The 15,946-nt window shown below is 40.6% G+C and overlaps 3 protein-coding genes across 5 annotated transcripts in view; 2 read left to right on the top strand and 1 right to left on the bottom strand.

Moving 5' to 3' along the window:
• Positions 1-15,946, top strand: part of LOC146492474 (uncharacterized) — a 233,236-nt gene that overhangs the window by 175,400 nt on the left and 41,890 nt on the right. The gene's annotated exons all lie outside the window — the stretch shown is intronic.
• On the top strand, positions 1,439-6,397 carry LOC146492477 (uncharacterized). Of its 2 annotated transcripts, XM_085148003.1 has the most exons (3): positions 1,439-1,739; positions 2,537-2,603; positions 2,698-6,397. In XM_085148003.1, exons 2-3 carry the CDS (start codon positions 2,564-2,566, stop codon positions 5,376-5,378), a joined length of 2,721 nt encoding a protein of 906 aa, XP_085004129.1. In that variant the 5' UTR covers positions 1,439-1,739; positions 2,537-2,563; the 3' UTR covers positions 5,379-6,397. The 2 variants fall into 2 exon arrangements, with proteins under 2 accessions (XP_085004129.1, XP_085004130.1); XM_085148004.1 differs by lacking the exon at positions 1,439-1,739 and having other exon boundaries at positions 2,438-2,603.
• Positions 9,048-12,371, bottom strand: LOC146492476 (uncharacterized). 2 transcript variants are annotated; one of them, XM_085149014.1, is made up of 3 exons: positions 12,296-12,371; positions 11,455-11,521; positions 9,048-11,360 (listed from the first exon to the last, which is right to left on the bottom strand). In XM_085149014.1, exons 2-3 carry the CDS (start codon positions 11,492-11,494, stop codon positions 10,342-10,344), a joined length of 1,059 nt encoding a protein of 352 aa, XP_085005140.1. In that variant the 5' UTR covers positions 11,495-11,521; positions 12,296-12,371; the 3' UTR covers positions 9,048-10,341. The 2 variants fall into 2 exon arrangements, with proteins under 2 accessions (XP_085005140.1, XP_085005142.1); XM_085149016.1 differs by lacking the exon at positions 12,296-12,371 and having other exon boundaries at positions 11,455-11,620.

The raw sequence follows: 15,946 nt of genomic DNA, 5'->3' as shown, positions 1-15,946 counted from the left end.
TCTTTAGAGACATAGGGATGAACAGCAGTATGTCAGCAGGTTAGAAAAGTATACTGTGACTACTCCTGTTTTTCTAGTGATGCTCACTCAGTCATATGAGGTGTGGTTTTGAAACTGAAGTTGCTTCTAGTTACCTAAACCTTCAACCACACCTCATTATTTAGTCTCCTGTCTGTTAACAGAACTAGAACTCGTTGTTTGTGCACTTGGGTACACAAATAACTCAAAGTATTTTCCACATTCTCAAGGTGGTGGAGTCTTCCCTGAGGAATGCCACATATCTATCAAACAAGAGACAACACGTCACTACTGAGTATTGAGGATGCACCGTAGGCAACTACGTCACAACAAATCTTATCCTGACTCACAAACATCACAACACACGTATGTACCATGTGTTCTAAAAAAATCCTCAAATCTTCAACTGAAGCATCGACAACATGAATAAAAACACTCTTGTACCGGGTGGAGTCCTGTAGTGATGTGTCCAAAAGTTTCCTCTTACAAGATGCTGCTGTCATACTCTCAACTTTTAAGATGTCACAGTTTAATTGCATGTATGAGCCTTGGGTTGCACCTTATTAGCCCCAGCAATAAGTTTCACCTAAATCCTCCTGGAGCCCTAAAGTCAACAAGAAGCCAGCCATGGTAGCATTTTTGTACTAGTGGACTCTTCCTAGAGATTTGATTGTATCAGTGAGTTCAATCTAAAGACCTTGTTGATCATAGATTGGAAAACTTTTAATCTTTTTGAAAAGGGCCTTCTATTTTTTACCACATGAAGCAAAACCGACTTACAATAAAAATTCAATAAAAATTCACATCGTCCGAATTACATGCTTGATAAATGAGACTGTCTCTGGACATCTGTTTGTCAGTATTAGCTCATTATCATCAGATTTACATGGAAAATGTCCAATGTGTGTTATCAAACACTATTTAGTGGGCACAAGAAGTGATAAAGAAATTGTGCAACATTATAATTAAAATGAAAAAAAGAAGAAGCTCCTGGACTTAACCCTCTCGAGGCAGGCGTTGCCGATTTGCAACAGTTAAAAACTAACAACCTGATTACCCCACATACATATTTTATATATACAGTGTTATTTCATTTCAAGTGAATGAACCAGTAATATTTAGAATGTGTGTAAAAGAAAAGACAAAAAGAGAGAAATCAGAGTTATTTTGATGTGGACGCTGACTGCCCACCGAGCACCACCAACCTGTAAATGTTGATTCTTGGTCTAAATCTAGTCAGCAGGTTATGAGCTTTGTTTAATCCAAAACTAATCACCGAATATTTGTTTTATTCTGTCAGATTTTATGGACCACATGGAGTCCTAATGTAGCCATAAAGATACAATCACATGTAGTCATAGTCACACAGAGAAAATGTAGAAGCTCACGTCAAAACATGTCACAAATATATGTGTGTCTGTCTGTGTGTCTGTCTGTGTGCGTGTGTGCGTGTGTGTGTGTGTGTGTGTGTGTCTGTGTGCGTGTGTGTGTGTAACTGCCAAAATTAAAGTGATGACTGTTTCAGGAGGACAATAGGAGAGAGATGCAGGTAAATAAAAGGTTAGTGCACACACCTTAAACCATGACGATAACGACCATTACTCCACCTGCACATATTTGTCCTCAGGTTCATGTTGGCTGCTTATAAAAAGAGGAGATGAAGTCAGAGAACATCACTTTCTTTCACTGCAGTGGACGACTTACAAGCAAAGAAATACTATGTAAGTAACCCTAATATTAAATATATATCTGACATCTACACGTGATTTTTAAGATGAATTGATATATTTATTTCTGGATAAGATTTTTTGGCAACATATGGTGTAATTTAGGCAGCAATTTGTTGGGTTGTGTTTATCTTAAAGTTCAGAAGTTTTTCTTTAATGCTTCTATTTTTGTTTGTTTTCTTGCTATTACCCTTGATAAATAATATATGACACATTCATAACACACACACAGATAGATAGATAGATAGATAGATAGATAGATAGATAGATAGATAGATAGATAGATAGATAGATAGATAGATAGATAGATAGATAGATAGATAGATAGATAGATAGATAGATAGATAGATTTAATGGGTGAGTGATATATGTCAATATTGGAGTTAACACTATAAACATGAAGTGGTGACTTATGCTCTGATTTACAGTCAGTAACAATAAGGTCATCATAGTCAGAGCCTTTCCTTCATGATTTCTTAATTAATTTTGCTTCAAACTACATGTGTACAAGCACCTCGTTGAGAGATGTGGACTATTAATCAAGACATAACCTAAGAACTGTAGAAGAAGAAAATTGTCCTTCAGTCCACACTTTAAATTTAAAGTACAAAAACAGTACTATAGAAAAAAATTCTATTTTCAATTATGTAATTGAATAGGAACTTTTTTAATATTATGGGTTTTAGATCTCAAACTTCTTTTCAAGATAACTTGAGAAAGCTTAATTAAGGCAATTGTAGGAATAATGCTTTCTTTAAATCATAATAACCACAGTGAATTTTTATTTTCAGAGACAGGAGCAGAAAATCAGCATCACCATGATCGCAAAGATGTTTGTCATCGTTCTTCTTGTTGTTGGTAATAAAACATTTAATTTGTCAAAGAATTTCCTTTTCATAAAGATGTGGTTAATGTGATGAAATATGAAAATGACGTAAGATTTTCTACACAGCCTGCTGCAACGCAGAGACAGCAACCACAACTGCAGCGACAACAGCCACAACTGCAGCGACAACAACCACAGCTGAAGCAACAACAACCACAGCTGTTCCAACAACAACCACAGCTGAAGCAACAACAACCACAACTGAAGCAACAACAACCACAGTTGCAGCGACAACAACCACAACTGAAGCAACAACAACCACAGCTGTTCCAACAACAACCACAGCTGAAGCAACAACAACCACAGCTGAAGCAACAACAACCACAGCTGCTCCAACAACAACCACAGTTGCAGCGACAACAACCACAGCTGTTCCAACAACAACCACAGCTGAAGCAACAACAACCACAGCTGAAGCAACAACAACCACAGCTGTTCCAACAACAACCACAGTTGCAGCGACAACAACCACAGCTGTTCCAACAACAACCACAGTTGCAGCGACAACAACCACAGCTGTTCCAACAACAACCACAGTTGCAGCGACAACAACTACAGCTGCAACAACAACAACAACAGTTGAAGCAACAGCAACCACAACTGAAGCAACAACAACCACAGTTGCAGCGACAACAACCACAGCTGTTCCAACAACAACCACAGTTGCAGCGACAACAACTACAGCTGCAACAACAACAACAACAGTTGAAGCAACAACAACCACAACTGAAGCAACAACAACCACAGTTGCAGCGACAACAACCACAGCTGAAGCAACAACAACCACAGCTGTTCCAACAACAACCACAGTTGCAGCGACAACAACCACAGCTGAAGCAACAACAACCACAGCTGAAGCAACAACAACCACAACTGAAGCAACAACAACCACAGCTGCAGCGACAACAACCACAGCTGAAGCAACAACAACCACAGTTGCAGCGACAACAACCACAGCTGAAGCAACAACAACCACAGCTGTTCCAACAACAACCACAACTGAAGCAACAACAACCACAGCTGAAGCAACAACAACCACAGTTGCAGCGACAACAACCACAGCTGAAGCAACAACAACCACAGTTGCAGAAACAACAACCACAGCTGCTCCAACAACAACCACAGCTGAAGCAACAACAACCACAGCTGCTCCAACAACAACCACAGCTGAAGCAACAACAACCACAGCTGAAGCAACAACAACCACAGTTGCTCCAACAACAACCACAGCTGAAGCAACAACAACCACAGTTGCAGCGACAACAACCACAGCTGAAGCAACAACAACCACATCTGTTCCAACAACAACCACAACTGAAGCAACAACAACCACAGCTGTTCCAACAACAACCACAGCTGAAGCAACAACAACCACAGCTGAAGCAACAACAACCACAGTTGCAGCGACAACAACCACAGCTGAAGCAACAACAACCACAGCTGAAGCAACAACAACCACAGTTGCAGCGACAACAACCACAGCTGAAGCAACAACAACCACAGTTGCAGCGACAACAACCACAGCTGAAGCAACAACAACCACAGTTGCAGCGACAACAACCACAGCTGAAGCAACAACAACCACAGCTGTTCCAACAACAACCACAGCTGAAGCAACAACAACCACAACTGAAGCAACAACAACTACAGCTGTTGCAACAACAACCACAGCTGAAGCAACAACAACCAGAGCTGAAGCAACAACAAACAAAGTTGCAGCGACAACAACCACAGCTGAAGCAACAACAACCACAGCTGCTCCAACAACAACCACAGCTGAAGCAACAACAACCACATCTGTTCCAACAACAACCACAGTTGCAGCAACAACAACCACAGCTGAAGCAACAACAACCACAGCTGCTCCAACAACAACCACAGCTGAAGCAACAACAACCACAGTTGCAGCGACAACAACCACAGCTGCTCCAACAACAACCACAGTTGCAGCAACAACAACCACAGCTGCTCCAACAACAACCACAGTTGCAGCAACAACAACCACAGCTGAAGCAACAACAACCACAGCTGCTCTAACAACAACGACAACTGTAGCGACAACAACCACAGTTGCAGCGACAACAACCACAGCTGCGCCAACAACAACCACAGTTGCAGCAACAACAACCACAGCTGAAGCAACAACAACCACAGCTGCTCTAACAACAACGACAACTGTAGCGACAACAACCACAGTTGCAGCGACAACAACCACAGCTGCGCCAACAACAACCACAGTTGCAGCGACAACAACCACAGCTGCGCCAACAACAACCACAGCTGCAGCGACAACAACCACAGCTGCGCCAACAACAACCACAGTTGCAGCGACAACAACCACAGCTGCGCCAACAACAACCACAACCGCAGCAACAACAACCACAGCTGCGCCAACAAAAACCACAAGTGCAGCAACAACAACCACAACCGCAGCAACAACAACCACAGCTGCTCCAACAACAACCACAGTTGCAGCGACAACAACCACAGCTGCGCCAACAACAACCACAACCGCAGCAACAACAACCACAGCTGCGCCAACAAAAACCACAAGTGCAGCAACAACAACCACAGCCGCAGCAACAACAACCACAGCTGCTCCAACAACAACCACAGCTGCTCCAACAACAACCACAGCTGCTCCAACAACAACCACCTCCTCTGCTATTCTCAACAACATCAGCTTCCTTACAGTAGTTCTGGCTCTGTCGTCACATGTACTCAAATCATTTTTTAACATTTCTTAAGTTCACATCCTCCAAATGAAGCAACAAACTGAAGTACCTGTGATGATTTGAAATGTTTAAGTAACCAAATGTTTAATCATATATTTATTCTTATTTATTATGGTTTTATTTATTTATATCTATCAGAGAAAAGTTGTTCAATGTTTTCCTGATGTTTGTGTGTCATCCAAACATGTGTGATCAGAGGACTGATATTACAAATATAGTGATGTCTACAATCTCAACACGGAGTTTATCATAAATAAAGGCTTTTAGCACTGATTAATAAGTGTTTCTTGACTTTTTAAAGATGAGAATAATTTCTCATAATAATAATTTCTTACATTGACATTGAATGTCCTTAAAACCAAAGAACTCTGGACTTCAGGAGGCACAGACAGGTCCACTCCACTCTTGGACCCACAACACCATCAGCCTATTAACGAAGGCCCAGCAGCAGCTGCACTTCCTCCGTGTCCTGAGGAAGAATAACCTGGACCAGAAGCTGCTGCTAGCCTTTACCGCTCCTCAGTGGAGAGCATGCTCTCCTGCTGCCTGGTGTTTGGTGCTCAGGGACCACGACTGAGAACAGGAAGGCTGCACAGAGGGTCATTAACCAAAAATATCACCTGGACACACCTGGAGGCATTCTCCAGATCCTCCTGTCTCAGGTAAACCAGGGCTATCACAGGTGAGCCTGCCCACCACCCGTTTGACCCGCTGCCTTCTGGTCGGTCAGGCAGGCCCCAAACCTCCAGACTCACTAACAGCTTCTTCCTCTGGGCCATTCAGACTGTTGACAAACACTACTGCCCATCCCTGCCCACGACCTCTGACCTCTGATCCATGTTCTGAGTGACCCTCATCATTCAGGACACTCACATGCAGATCAAGTCTTTTGCACTACTTCAAAGCACTTTTTCTTTTAATGTGTAATTCTGTATATATTCCTCTTGACTATTTCTTCTGTTTGCTGTTTATTCCTGATGTCTGTACCATTTATATTTTTTTCCTGCTGCACCCCATTCATGCTGTAAATGTACAGTGACAGTAAAGGAGTATTCTATTCTATTCTATTCTATTCTATTCTATTCTATTCTAATAACACCAGAAGAATAACTCGAGGTTGTTAGGAGGTGGTGGGTAGGTTTATTGTTGTTTTTTTGGGTTTTGTTTTCCTTCTTGGCACAGGTAGGCGGGGCGGGGCTTGATGGCATTCCGGCACACCTGCGGCGCATCGGACGTCATTAGGGAGCGCTTTTATGGAGCTGAATCTCGGACGTCTGGTGTCGGAGTATTGTTGTCTCATAAGTGGTAACGTGTCGGTGCACCCCATTCATGCTGCAAATGTACAGTGACAGTAAAGGACTATTCTATTCTATTCTATTCTATTCTATTCTATTCTATTCTAATAACACCAGAAGAATAACTCGAGGTATGTTTCAGTGAATTATGTATTACTCACTATGCACTATGTGCTGTGTAGAATACTCTGCCTAGACAGTGATCTTAAACACACGGATGACCGCTTTTGTCAAGCTGTAAACAAATATGAATAATGGGCATCCATAGAAAGGGTATCCATGCAATCAGAATTGTTGTCTGAAGGCAGAAAGATGCCAAGTGGATTTATTTTACCAAGTGGATCATCATGGCCTTGCCATATTGGTCCATTTGATTGACCTTTATTATAATTATGTATTTATTTTATTTTCGGTTGCTACAAACGGGACAGACATGACTGGGGGATAGGACAGGGAGAAAGAATGAAAGAAAGAGAGGGAGAGAAAGAAAACCAGAGAGGAGAAGAGACGGTGAGAAAGGGGGGAAGAAAGAAAGAAAAACAAACAAAACACCTGGATCACCTGTATGGAGGAAAAAAACAGAAGAGAAAGCAAACAAAAAAACAAGAGCAACATAATAAAAGCAGCACCATCACAATAACTAGCTAACAGTAGATAACAGTAGATACTAAATATTAAACGATATTGTGCAGCACGCAAGATCGACAGTGCACAATGTGCTTTGAGGCAGCAGCCAAGAAAGGTGTAGTCCGTGTCTGTGCACACCTGTGTGAACACCTGTGTGTACACACACCTGTGTGTACACCTGTGTGCACACCTGTGTGGATCAGCACGCTTGTATTCCAAAGGTTTCTCCATGTAACGATCTGCTAGGGAGTGTGGGGAGCCATAGCCCCGTCCCCCAGGGCATGGAGCAGGTATGGAGGAGATCCAGGCCCCAGATATCCAGAGGCCCCAGAGTACAAGGACCCGAGGGGGACGACCAAAGAGGGGGGGCGGTTCGTGCCAAAAAACCCCCACAAAACCTCTGATTTCTCTCTTTTTTGTCTTTTCTTTTACACACATTCTAAATATTACTGGTTCATTTACTTGAAATGAAGTTTTCATCAATGTAAATAAGAAGTCAGTTTTAAAGGCGTTCTTGAGAGTTGGGAGTTTGCTTTTCATTTCCCTTCATTTCCTTCTTGCAACACTTAATGCAGGAAGTCATTCCTCAGTTATCAGAGACACAAGGTGAGACCTGACTGAAAGACACTTACACCCGGAGATTAAAAAAAGTTCCTGGTTGTGATCACTGACGCCAGCAGCTGCTGCACACATGAATCACCTCTGTGCAATATTTAGCAAACACTTCCTGCAAAACATTTCCTGTAAAAGTAACTTATGTTGACTGAACCTTACCTATCAAACTGGTGAAGAAAGTCAGTCATAAACAAGAAAAGAAATTCTGGAGTACCATTGTAAAATTCTTCAAACACAAAATAAATAGTTAAAATAAAATAGTTTTTGCAATATTTTGAAATATTACTATAAACATATTTATAAACGGACACAATTGTGTTTTGCATTGTGAAGCTTTTATTGGTGTGTGTGCTCACATGTTAGATTTACAAGACGGTGTGATTTTTTCATATTGCTATCACCAAATATATCGGTCCGAAATTACAGATCCGGATTCTTTTTGATGGGAAGAAACACTAGTGAAAGTTATTTTCTGAATTATAATTAGAGGACCGTTTGGAAACTCCAGCATTTTGCTATATTTGGATTTGACTGTATTTTTGCTTTTCTCGTACAATTTGTCATATTGGCTCAATCGATGATGAAAGTTAAACATTAAAGTTTTCTACATGCTTTCTTTCGCAGTAGTGTCAAACTCAAATACAGACCACTCAAAAACGTCCAAAATTGAATAAATGTTTAAAATCATTTGCTGCCGACAGAAATGATGAGCTAATGAAAGTGGAATGATAAATGAAATGGATGCATGGCTGATAGACACTGCTCGCTGCTGAATAAAAATGATTGTGGTATGGCAGTATGGCTAAAAAGCTGTTGTCTCAAAGCACAATTGTAACAAAATCTTAAACTATCACCTATCTGGGGTTTTGGACAATTAATGATTAGAGTAAAATGATAAGCTGAATGTTACCAAGGTCCAATTCACAATGGGTTCAACATTTGAACATGAAATGTGTTGTGGAGTTTTGAGTCCATCTGACAGAGTTCTGGCTCCACCACTCACAGACTATTTGGTGCTGAAGTTTTAAATCAGAGTAATGCTTTCTTGTTCTTTCCAGTCTGCCTACATTAGGCTACCTGAATGCAGATTTGTGTCATGGCTGACTGGTAGTTTCAGCTGCAGAGAGAAACTGTGATTTTTTTATGAGCCAGCGACATGTGATAACATCAGCATGCAGATAAATATGTGCAGGTGGAGTAATGGTAGATATCGTCCTGGTTAAAGGTGTGTGCAGAAACGGCTTGAATGCAAGTGTCTCTCTGCTTTTGTCCTCCTGAAACAGCCAACAACACTGACTGTTGCAGTGCTGTTTCACACATGCTCTGTGACATTTTTCAGAAGTGACCTGCTACATTTTACCGCTGACTGTGAACAGGTTCAGTCCTCTAATTAGAAATCTCGTACCTGCAGTAAGATTAGTGTTGGTCTTCTTTGAGGTCTCGTTTATTTGAGGGGAAAAGTTGTGTCAGTTACCTGTTGCATTAAAGTGTGATGACAACAGGTCCTGACCAAATGTCCATATGTGGCGCGGTGGGAGTGAGACGCCTTCCACTGAGCCCTTATTCTCAGTGTGTAATGTAATGTGTGAAACACTGTTTTGGGCTGAGGGACAGTGCTGTAACTCTTGTGCAAACACAAAGAAAGACAGAGACAAATGTGTGTTTGTCAGTTTGTGTTTACTTGTTTTGTCTTTGTCTGGGGGGAGTTATTTTTTTCTCCTTATCTTTCCTCATGTTGTGCATTTTCCATTGTTATACCTCTCTGACCTGTCTTCCCCATGTGATGTTTTCGTGCAATGTATGTATGGTCAGAGGGTATGATGGCGCCGCCATTGCGTGCAGTTGGTCGGCAGCCTTAACATGAAATTTCCCACTCGTGGGACTAATAAAGGCATCTCATCTCATCTCATCTCATCTCATCTCATCTCATCTCATCTCATCTCATCTTCCAAATACTGCAGGGTCTTTAATTTACAACAGGAAACATGATGAAATAACTATTGTGATTTGCAGCAATATAAATAAAGCTGAATATAACTCAGTATTAACACTGACTATTGTAGAGAAATGATTATTATGAGAAATTATTCTCATCTTTAAAAAGTCAGGAGACACTTATTAATCAGTGCTAAAAGCCTTTATTTATGATAAGCTCAATGTTGAGATTGTAGACATCACTATATTTTTAATGTCAGTCCTCTGATCACACATGTTTGGATGACACACAAACATCAGGAAAACATTGACCAACTTTTCTCTGATAGATATAAATGAATAAAACCATAATACATAAGAATAAATGTATGATTAAACATTTGGTTACTTAAATTACTTAAATTTTACTTAAATTTTACTTTACTTTAAATTTTAATTACTTAAAAGTTACTTAAAATCATCACAGGTACTTCAGTTTGTTTCTTCATTTGGAGGATGTGAACTTAAGAAATGTTAAATGATCTGAGTACATGTGACGACAGAGCTAGAACTACTGTAAGGAAGCTGATGTTGTTGAGAATAGCAGAGGAGGTGGTTGTTGTTGGAGCAGCTGTGGTTGTTGTTGGAGCAGCTGTGGTTGTTGTTGGAGCAGATGTGGTTGTTGTCGCTGCAGATGTGGTTGTTGTCGCTGCAGCTGTGGTTGTTGTCGCTGCAGCTGTGGTTGTTGTTGGAGCAGCTGTGGTTGTTGTTGGAGCAGCTGTGGTTGTTGTTGGAGCAGCTGTGGTTGTTGTGGGTGCAGCTGTGGTTGTTGTTGGAGCAGCTGTGGTTGTTGTTGGAGCAGCTGTGGTTGTTGTCGCTGCAGCTGTGGTTGTTGTCGCTGCAGCTGTGGTTGTTGTTGGAGCAGCTGTGGTTGTTGTCGCTGCAGCTGTGGTTGTTGTTGGAGCAGCTGTGGTTGTTGTCGCTGCAGCTGTGGTTGTTGTTGGAGCAGCTGTGGTTGTTGTTGGAGCAGCTGTGGTTGTTGTCGCTGCAGCTGTGGTTGTTGTCGCTGCAGCTGTGGTTGTTGTCGCTGCAGATGTGGTTGTTGTCGCTGCAGCTGTGGTTGTTGTCGCTGCAGCTGTGGTTGTTGTCGGATCAGCTGTGGTTGTTGTTGGAACAGATGTGGTTGTTGTCGCTGCAGCTGTGGTTGTTGTCGGATCAGCTGTGGTTGTTGTTGGAGCAGCTGTGGTTGTTGTTGGAGCAGCTGTGGTTGTTGTTGGAACAGATGTGGTTGTTGTCGCTGCAGCTGTGGTTGTTGTCGCTGCAGCTGTGGTTGTTGTCGCTGCAGCTGTGGTTGTTGTCGCTGCAGCTGTGGTTGTTGTCGCTGCAGCTGTGGTTGTTGTCGGATCAGCTGTGGTTGTCGTCGCTGCAGCTGTGGTTGTTGTCGCTGCAGCTGTAGTTGTTGTTGCTTCAGCTGTGGTTGTTGACGCTGCAACTGTGGTTGTTGTCGCTGCAGTTGGGGTTGTTGTCTCTGCGTTGCAGCAGGCTGTGTAGACAATCTTACATCATTTTCATATTTCATCACATTAACCACATCTTTATGAATAGGAAATTCTTTGACAAATTAAATGTTTTATTACCAACAACAAGAAGAACGATGACAAACATCTTTGCGATCATGGTGATGCTGATTTTCTGCTCCTGTCTCTGAAAATAAAAATTCACTGTGGTTATTATGATTTAAAGAAAGCATTATTCCTACAATTGCCTTAATTAAGCTTTCTCAAGTTATCTTGAAAAGAAGTTTGAGATCTAAAACCCATAATATTAAAAAAGTTCCTATTCAATTACATAATTTAAAATATAATTTTTTTCTATAGTACTGTTTTTGTACTTTAAATTTAAAGTGTGGACTGAAGGACAATTGGCTTCTTCTACAGTTCTTAGGTTATGTCTTGATTAATAGTCCACATCTCTCAACGAGGTGCTTGTACACATGTAGTTTGAAGCAAAATTAATTAAGAAATCATGAAGGAAAGGCTCTGACTATGATGACCTTATTGTTACTGACTGTAAATCAGAGCATAAGTCACCACTTCATGTTTATAGTGTTAATCAACTCCAATATTGACATATATCACTCACCCATTAAATCTATCTATCTATCTATCTATCTATCTATCTATCTATCTATCTATCTATCTATCTATCTATCTATCTATCTATCTATCTATCTATCTATCTGTGTGTGTGTTGTGAATGTGTCATATATTATTTATCAAGGGTAATAGCAAGAAAACAAACAAAAAACAGAAGCATTAAAGAAAAACTTCTGAACTATAAGATAAACACAACCCAACAAATTGCTGCCTAAATTACACCATATGTTGCCAAAAAATCATATCCAGAAATAAATATATCAATTCATCTTAAAAGTCACGTGTAGATGTCAGATATATATTTAATATTAGGGTTACTTACATAGTATTTCTTTGCTTGTAAGTCGTCCACTGCAGTGAAAGAAAGTGATGTTCTCTGACTTCATCTCCTCTTTTTATAAACAGCCAACATGAACCTGAGGACAAATATGTGCAGGTGGAGTAATGGTAGTTATCGTCATGGTTTAAGGTGTGTGCACTAACATTTTAATTACCTGCATCTCTCTCCTATTGTCCTCCTGAAACAGTCATCACTTTAATTTTGGCAGTTACACACACACACACACACACGCACACAGACAGACACACACACACATATATTTGTGACATGTTTTGACGTGAGCTTCTACATTTTCTCTGTGTGACTATGACTACATGTGATTGTATCTTTATGGCTACATTAGGACTCCATGTGGTCCATAAAATCTGACAGAATAAAACAAATATTCGGTGATTAGTTTTGGATTAAACAAAGCTCATAACCTGCTGACTAGATTTAGACCAAGAATCAACATTTACAGGTTGGTGGTGCTCGGTGGGCAGTCAGCGTCCACATCAAAATAACTCTGATTTCTCTCTTTTTGTCTTTTCTTTTACACACATTCTAAATATTACTGGTTCATTCACTTGAAATGAAATAACACTGTATATATAAAATATGTATGTGGGGTAATCAGGTTGTTAGTTTTTAACTGTTGCAAATCGGCAACGCCTGCCTCGAGAGGGTTAAGTCCAGGAGCTTCTTCTTTTTTTCATTTTAATTATAATGTTGCACAATTTCTTTATCACTTCTTGTGCCCACTAAATAGTGTTTGATAACACACATTGGACATTTTCCATGTAAATCTGATGATAATGAGCTAATACTGACAAACAGATGTCCAGAGACAGTCTCATTTATCAAGCATGTAATTCAGACGATGTGAAGTTTTATTGAATTTTTATTGTAAGTCAGTTGTGATTTTAGTGATGGGGAATCGTTTTACAGCATATTTTTATGTGTCTGAGGGCTTGTTTTGAATATGCTGTTGGTGTTGACCATTGTTAATATTAAGACTTTTAAACATTTATTCAATTTTGGACGTTTTTGAGTGGTCTGTATTTGAGTTTGACACTACTGTGAAAGAAAGCATGTAGAAAACTTTAATGTTTAACTTTCATCATCGATTGAGCCAATATGACAAATTGTACGAGAAAAGCAAAAATACAGTCAAATCCAAATATAGCAAAATGCTGGAGTTTCCAAATGGTCCTCTAATTATAATTCAGAAAATAACTTTCACTAGTGTTTCTTCCCATCAAAAAGAATCCGGATCTGTAATTTCGGACCGATATATTTGGTGATAGCAATGTGAAAAAATCACACCGTCTTGTAAATCTAACATGTGAGCACACACACCAATAAAAGCTTCACAATGCAAAACACAATTGTGTCCGTTTATAAATATGTTTATAGTAATATTTCAAAATATTGCAAAAACTATTTTATTTTAACTATTTATTTTGTGTTTGAAGAATTTTACAATGGTACTCCAGAATTTCTTTTCTTGTTTATGACTGACTTTCTTCACCAGTTTGATAGGTAAGGTTCAGTCAACATAAGTTACTTTTACAGGAAATGTTTTGCAGGAAGTGTTTGCTAAATGTTGCACAGAGGTGATTCATGTGTGCAGCAGCTGCTGGCGTCAGTGATCAGAACCAGGAACTTTTTTTAATCTCCGGGTAAATACCAACAAGCTGATTGACAGCACAATCTGTTTACAGTTTATTGCATGTCTGATGATACATTTAAACAGCAACACACCCAACGCGCAGAAATGTTCTTCACTTTTGTGTGGTGACTCTTCATTCTCTGGGCGCTTTTGTTCTGACTTTATTATTTTCTGTTTACAGCTCCAAGGACTTAAAGTTGTTTATCACGGTGCTTTCCATGATGAAAACATCTGTTATTAATATGCTGTTTACTGTCAGGAGGAGGCTGCAGGGCTTTAGCTTTCGTGGTCATTCTCTTAAATTCTTTCTATCAAAACTAAAACCCGTTTAAGACGCATCTTCTAGCTTTGCAGAGCCATCTTACAAACAAATATGAAAACCATGAATGCAAAAACAGTAATGTCACAAATCTGAACTAATCCACACAACATGATAAAAGTGAACAGTGTGACAAGCACCAAATGATCAGGAAAACATCATTTGAATGTAAAATTGAATCAGTGAAGTAAAGGTATATTAAAGCACTGCAATCACACCATTTTTAAAAAGCAATTTACATAACACATGTGACTGAGTTTAAAGCTTCCAGGAGGATGCTCTTTGAAACTTAAAAGCACATGGCCATCATTAATTGATTGATTTGAATCTAAAGTGGCATAAAATAGACACAATCTTTCAAATCAAACCAAATCACTTTTGTCACATCACGTGTGCAGGTACACTACATGTGAGTGAAATTCTTGTGTGCGAGCTTCACAAGCAACAGAGGTGTGTAAAAATACAATAACATAAGAACAAGCAAAATATAAGAATGGCTGAATCTGAGAATTATAGGAATAAATATATGTGCAATATAAGAGTGTATGCGCATTACTGAATGTGTATACTAAATATGTATATCTACGTGTGTGTGTACACACACACACACACACACACACACACACACACTTTAAAATGTCATGCACCGAGGCGCGTGTGCACAAAAGGATCCAGAAGCAGACTCAAGTGCTAGCAGGAAACACGCTTTATTGTAAATAACAAAAGGCGACCCGGGAAAACCAGAGGAGCAAAGAAGGAACTAAAAAACCCGAGGGAACAAATAACACGGGGAAGCCGGAATCGGGACCGTGGGAGGCTGCAACAGAAAGGGGAGAAAATTACTAGTGAGCCGGGAAGCAGGGAACACAACAAGACAGGACTAGAGTAGCAGGCTTACAATCGGAGTGGGACCGTGGGGCTCGGGGGGGAAGTGGGAAAGTCCGTGAGAAGGGAATCCGTGGAGTTAGTGACGAGGCCAGATGATGCACCGGGTGATCCAATCGAGCAGGAGGACAGGCAGGTGGCAGACACTGGACGCCGGATCGAACTCTTAAACACACGAAGGCAGATTTAACGTGGTTCAAATAAAACATTAGCGCTTTGAGCGGGAGTCTAGTTACCACAAAGAGGTGATTAACGGACTGGCGTGGAGCATCCGTCAGCGCAGGGTTAAGTAGTCCTCCAGGTAATCGCCCCGATGGAAAGCAGGTGTGCCGGTGATGGCCCAGCCCGGGGGTGTGGCTACCCGAGCATCACACACAGACTCCATAGACACAGGACCACGGACCCTGACATAAAAATTAAATTGAAATCCCTCTCCCTCATGCTCCAGCCATGGGGTTGATCGACCTTGAAGCAGAGTCGATTATGAGCTCCCGAAGCTCCTTCTGTTGGGCGAATGCTGCTGGATCCATAACCTGGCTGGTCAATACTGTCACGGCGAATGGGATGAGCCGTGTGGAGAAAAATAAAGGAGGATCCAATTGTAGGCACTCGTGGAGGTGCGAAGGACGTTTATTGTAAAAAATAAAACACAAGTTGAAAACGGCAAACGAAACTAAAGATTATCTGAACTGGGAAAACGAAACTACTAAACATGAACACGAACATGAAGGAGGTTGAGCAGAGGCATATGACAGCAGGGAGAACACGCGGATGAAAC

The sequence above is a fragment of the Neolamprologus multifasciatus genome, chromosome 22 (genome assembly GCF_963576455.1).
Source record: "Neolamprologus multifasciatus chromosome 22, fNeoMul1.2, whole genome shotgun sequence".
Taxonomy (NCBI): Eukaryota; Metazoa; Chordata; class Actinopteri; order Cichliformes; family Cichlidae; genus Neolamprologus; species Neolamprologus multifasciatus.
This window is presented reverse-complemented; position numbering and strand designations above follow the sequence as displayed.